General features: G+C 41.0%; 1 protein-coding gene across 1 annotated transcript in view; it reads right to left on the bottom strand.

Moving 5' to 3' along the window:
• Positions 1–1,991: 1,991 nt before the first annotated feature.
• Positions 1,992–4,665, bottom strand: part of gcdha (glutaryl-CoA dehydrogenase a) — an 8,034-nt gene continuing 5,360 nt past the window's right edge. The window contains exons 8-12 of the mRNA XM_024291678.1: positions 4,440–4,656; positions 4,259–4,362; positions 4,036–4,161; positions 2,506–2,666; positions 1,992–2,434 (exon numbers count right to left, since the gene is read on the bottom strand). Of these exons, the coding sequence (XP_024147446.1) occupies positions 2,361–2,434; positions 2,506–2,666; positions 4,036–4,161; positions 4,259–4,362; positions 4,440–4,656 (682 nt within the window). The 3' untranslated portion in view covers positions 1,992–2,360. The remainder of the gene's footprint in view (positions 2,435–2,505; positions 2,667–4,035; positions 4,162–4,258; positions 4,363–4,439; positions 4,657–4,665) is intronic.

The raw sequence follows: 4,665 nt of genomic DNA, 5'->3' as shown, positions 1-4,665 counted from the left end.
CTTTTTCAGTTTTTTTAGGCTATTTTGAAGCTTAGGTATTTTTTCAGCTACATGCTAGCTTTTTTGACTAACCTACGTTTTTTTTATTGTTTGTTTTAGGCTAAATTGGCATTTAGCTAATATTTTTAGCTGGCTATCAACTTCAGCGTTTTCAGCTATCAATTTCAGCATCTTCAGCGGCCAAATTAAGCTTACAGCATTAACCCTACCATTATCACAGCTAATGCTATATATCTAGTTCATAATTATGTTAAAAAGTTCTGGTTTTAAAGTTTAAAATGTAGTTTTAGAGTGTTCAATAGATGTTTATGTTGTCCAGCCTGCGACCTAAACTGTGTTTTGGATTTTGGCCCCTACTGCGATTCAGTTTGACACCCCTGATCTAACAGCTTTCACTTGACAGGCTGGAGTTTACTTTTAAAATTTGCATTAAAATGTAACATTTTTCAGTTTAGGTTTGTGTTCTGTAATGGTCTCTATCATGTGATTAGACAGATTTTAGGTTCTAAATTCAGCTCCAAACTTGTGTCTTCTAGTGGAATGCCTATTATGTCATTTACTGTACAAGCCGTTTGTGTAAAACTCAAAACTTGACATTAGAAATTCCTGCTAAAAACATTTGTTTATCTCAAAAAGTCATTTTTAGAAGCAGAACAGTCAGATGTTGAAATGCTTTAGCTGTGTTCAGATCGTCTGATGCACCAAACTGATGTAAACACTGTAAATCCAGATCAGCTCAGTCACTCACACAGATCATAATTCACACATTTAAGCTGCATTTAGGTTTTTTTATGGTTTTCTGCATCAAACGATTTAAGACCCATTGTTTCCACAGAGCTCCTGACACCACTGACGCTGTAATCCAGATGATTAGTCCAGATTAAACGCTGCCTAATTACACGAGGAGCAAATATGAGGGATAATAGCCGAGCAGCTTTCTCTTCATGATTCATCATCTCCTTCATCCCTGATGGAGAGAGAGGACCAGGTCCGTTCAGGGTCCGGTTTGTCTCAGTGAGTCACATCCGCCTTAAAGATTACCGTCTGCTGCTCCTATGAAAATGTGATTTGCTTACGTAAGTCGGTCGGCGTGTAGAACACGACCGGCCACCGCGGGGATTTACCGCTTTTTAATTCCCTTCACTTCAAAGTGACAGCAGCACACATGCGAGGAGGCTGGAAGAGGATGGAGGTCTTTATCCATCCATCCACCTTGATGGATTTAAAGGGGGCGGAGCCAAAAGATTATCTGCTCAGAACATTTTGTAGTTTATTATTCAACTAGCTGGACTGAAGCTGAGTTGAAGTACTTTCATATTTTGGGATTTTGCTCAAAGGAATTGGGTAGTAATCAGTTACATCTACTTAGTTACTTTTACTTAAGTTGATTGTGCACAAGATTATCCTTCTATTATCTGGCATGCAGATAATTACACAAAAATCTAAATATGATCACTGGTGCAGTAAAATTATTATTTTTTCCACAAAGGTCTTGCTGGTACAACAAAATAAAAGCACCAAAATCTCAGTAGATAACAAATTACCCAAAAACTTTAGCTTGTCGCTAAATTTTTAGCTATACTCCAAATTAGCATAAAAAAACTCAGTCCCAAATTAGGCACAAAAAAAAGCAAACTTGTTGCTTAATTACTAGCTAAACTCCAAAACAGCCTAAAATTCCTTATTAAACTAAATTTAAGATTAAAAAACATCCTATTAAATGATTTTCCTCATCCAGAGAGCCATCATGGAGAGATAAAGGAGCCACATGTGGCTCTGGAGCCGCAGGTTCTAGACCCCCGAGCTAGCCTATGATTGGACGACTGTTTGTTTGCATCACATGAGCATAAAAAGACAAAGACGGTAGAAAAATGAACAAAAAGAGAAACTGCGGTTTACCAGAAACTGATTCTTTACGTGTTGATTGATTTTATACCTTTTAACCAAAGTAATCTTGTTCATATTTGTGAAAAAATGTAAAGAAGACAAGATTCTGTTTTTTTTCTAATGTTTATTCATTCAAATGTCTTTTTGAAAACTTGGAACACTTTAGTGTTAAGAGCCTGTAAAGTGCAAGAATCACTGAACCATCAAAACTGAAAGACTCCGGTTTACATTAAGAACAAAAGAGCAATCGCACACACTCACACACACACAGACTGTGATGACGATTTATAATTTCAGAAACTCAGATCCACATTCACTACATTGTAAGCAGTTCTTCATTGTGTAAAAATAACCTGCTTTTGTTTGACCAGACTACTTTTAAAGCAGCCGCATTAGCCTTAAACCATGGGTTTGTCTGTAGTTAAAGCACTCAAACATGTTTGACTCGGACATCGGAGCTGATGGTCGTCTTCCTACTTGCCCACAGTGAAGGACTGCAGCCCCGTGATGGCTCTGCCCAGGATCAGGGCGTGGATGTCATGAGTTCCTGGAGGAGAGAACGGACGTCAAGCAGGAGGAGGAGAGACTGGACGGGAGCGCTGCTGCCCCCGCCTTTACCTTCGTAGGTGTTGACAGCCTCCAGGTTCATGACGTGGCGGATGATGTGGTACTCGTCTGCGATGCCGTTCCCTCCCAGCATGTCTCTGGCCTGCCGGGCGATGTCCAGCGCTTTCCCGCAGCTGTTCCTCTTCAGCATGGAGATCATCTCCGGGGCCGCTCTGCGTGCAAACACAGCAAGTGTGAGGCGTTTGACGCTTAAACACAAAATCTTTAACATACTGTAACTTTTCAACCGTTGACACGATAATTCCAGTAGATTTTGAAGGAGAAAAGCGGCGTGCACGCCGCTTTTCTCCTTCAAAATCTACTGGAATTATAGTGTTAATATTTCAACATTTTCTGACCTCTATAAATGGAGCTTTAAAAAGGCTGTTTGTTGATCCTTTCCACATTTTTGACAAATTAAAATAAATTTGTTTAATTCTTGAAAATATAGTCACAAACCATCAGTGTGCTGCCCTCTACAGGTTAAATTGAGGTATTACATTTGAATTTTGTGATTAAGTTTCACATCATGATCTGCAGCTCCAGTAATAACAGTCCTGCACCCCCAGCCCCACCCCTCTGACTGAATTTTCACATTTCAGCTGTGGGCGGAGTCAGCCTCCAACTTCCCTGTTTGGTTACTCTTTAACACAGGAGTGTCAAACTCAATCACACAAGGGGACAAATATAAAACACACCTTAGGTCGCGATCCGAACAGGATTAACATTAATTGAACACTAAAAATAAATTTCTAAAACTTTAAAACTGTAACTTTTTAACATAAATATGAACTAGATATATAGCATTTCCTACAATGTGAATGCTGTAAGCTGAATTTGGCTGCTGAAGATGCTAGCTGAAATCCCTGAGGCTAGCAGCTGAAAATGCTGGAGCTGGTGGCCAGCTAAAATATTAGCTAAATGCTAAATTAGCCGAAAAAAAAAAAAAAAAACTAGATTAGCCAAAACAGATAGCATGTAGCTGAAAAAATAGCTAAACTTCAAAATAGCCTCAAAACTGAGAAAAGCCTTAATTAGCCAAAACAGCTAGCTTGTAGCTGAAATATTAGCGACACATCAAAAGAGCCTCAAAAACAAAAAAAAAAAAAGCCTAAATTAGTTGAAACAGCAGGCATGTAAATATTAGGTAAACTCCAAAATAGCTTCAAAAACTGAAATGAAGCCTAAATTATCCAAAACAGCTAGCATGTAGCTGAAATATTAGCTACACTTCAAGACAGCCTAAAAAACCCTTAAACCTTAAATAACTATAGTAAAATAACAATAAAATAAAATGATCTGGGCGACTGGATAGAATTACCCGGCAGGCCAGATCCGGCTCTTGGGCCTCGACTTAGACACATATGTGGTGCAGTAAACTAATCCTACTTTTTAACAACCCAATAATGCAACAGTGACTCCACCTTTATTCCACAGTAGCTGGGATAGGCTCCAGCAACCCTGTGACCCCAGAAGGGATTCAGCTGGTTCTGTCTTTTTGCTTTTTCTATGCGAGGGTTCAAAATCACCAGCTTCCCTCACTTTTTCTCATCGATGAGTCTGCCCAGCTGCAGACAGGACTGCAGGCCCACGGTGATCTCTGTCAACATGTCAGCCATCTTCTTCTGGATCAGCTGGTTTCTCGCCAGAGGAACGCCAAACTGGATTCTGGTTCAGGAAATTAAAAAACACGTTCATGTCCGAGTCATGCATTGCAGCAAACATGGACCTCTCTGTGTTGGATAATGAAGGAAGGGTTTTGGACCTGTCGAGCGTGTACTGACGAGCAGCGTGGAAGCAGAACTCGGCTGCACCCAGAGCCCCCCACGCAATGCCGTAACGGGCGTTATTCAGGCAGCCGAAAGGACCCTGAGGGAAACGAGACAGACGCTCTAGAGGAATCTTATTTAAACCTTTGTCTCAGAAAAATGAAGGGATCCACTCACCCCCAAGCCTGAGACTTTGGGCAGCAGGTTCTCCTCAGGAACCTCCACCTCGTCCATGAGGATCATTCCTGTGGCCGAGGCTCTCAGAGAGAACTTCCCCTCGATCTTGGGCGTGGAGAAGCCCTTCATGCCCCGCTCCAGGATGAAACCGCGGACTTTTCCATCCTCACATTTAGCCCAGACCACCGCGATGTCTGCCACTGGAGAGTTGGTGATCCTGAAGGAA

The sequence above is a fragment of the Oryzias melastigma genome, linkage group LG23, assembly GCF_002922805.2.
Source record: "Oryzias melastigma strain HK-1 linkage group LG23, ASM292280v2, whole genome shotgun sequence".
NCBI lineage: Eukaryota > Metazoa > Chordata > Actinopteri > Beloniformes > Adrianichthyidae > Oryzias > Oryzias melastigma.
The sequence above is the reverse complement of the archived record's forward strand: the minus strand, read 5'-3'. Positions and strand labels throughout refer to the sequence as shown.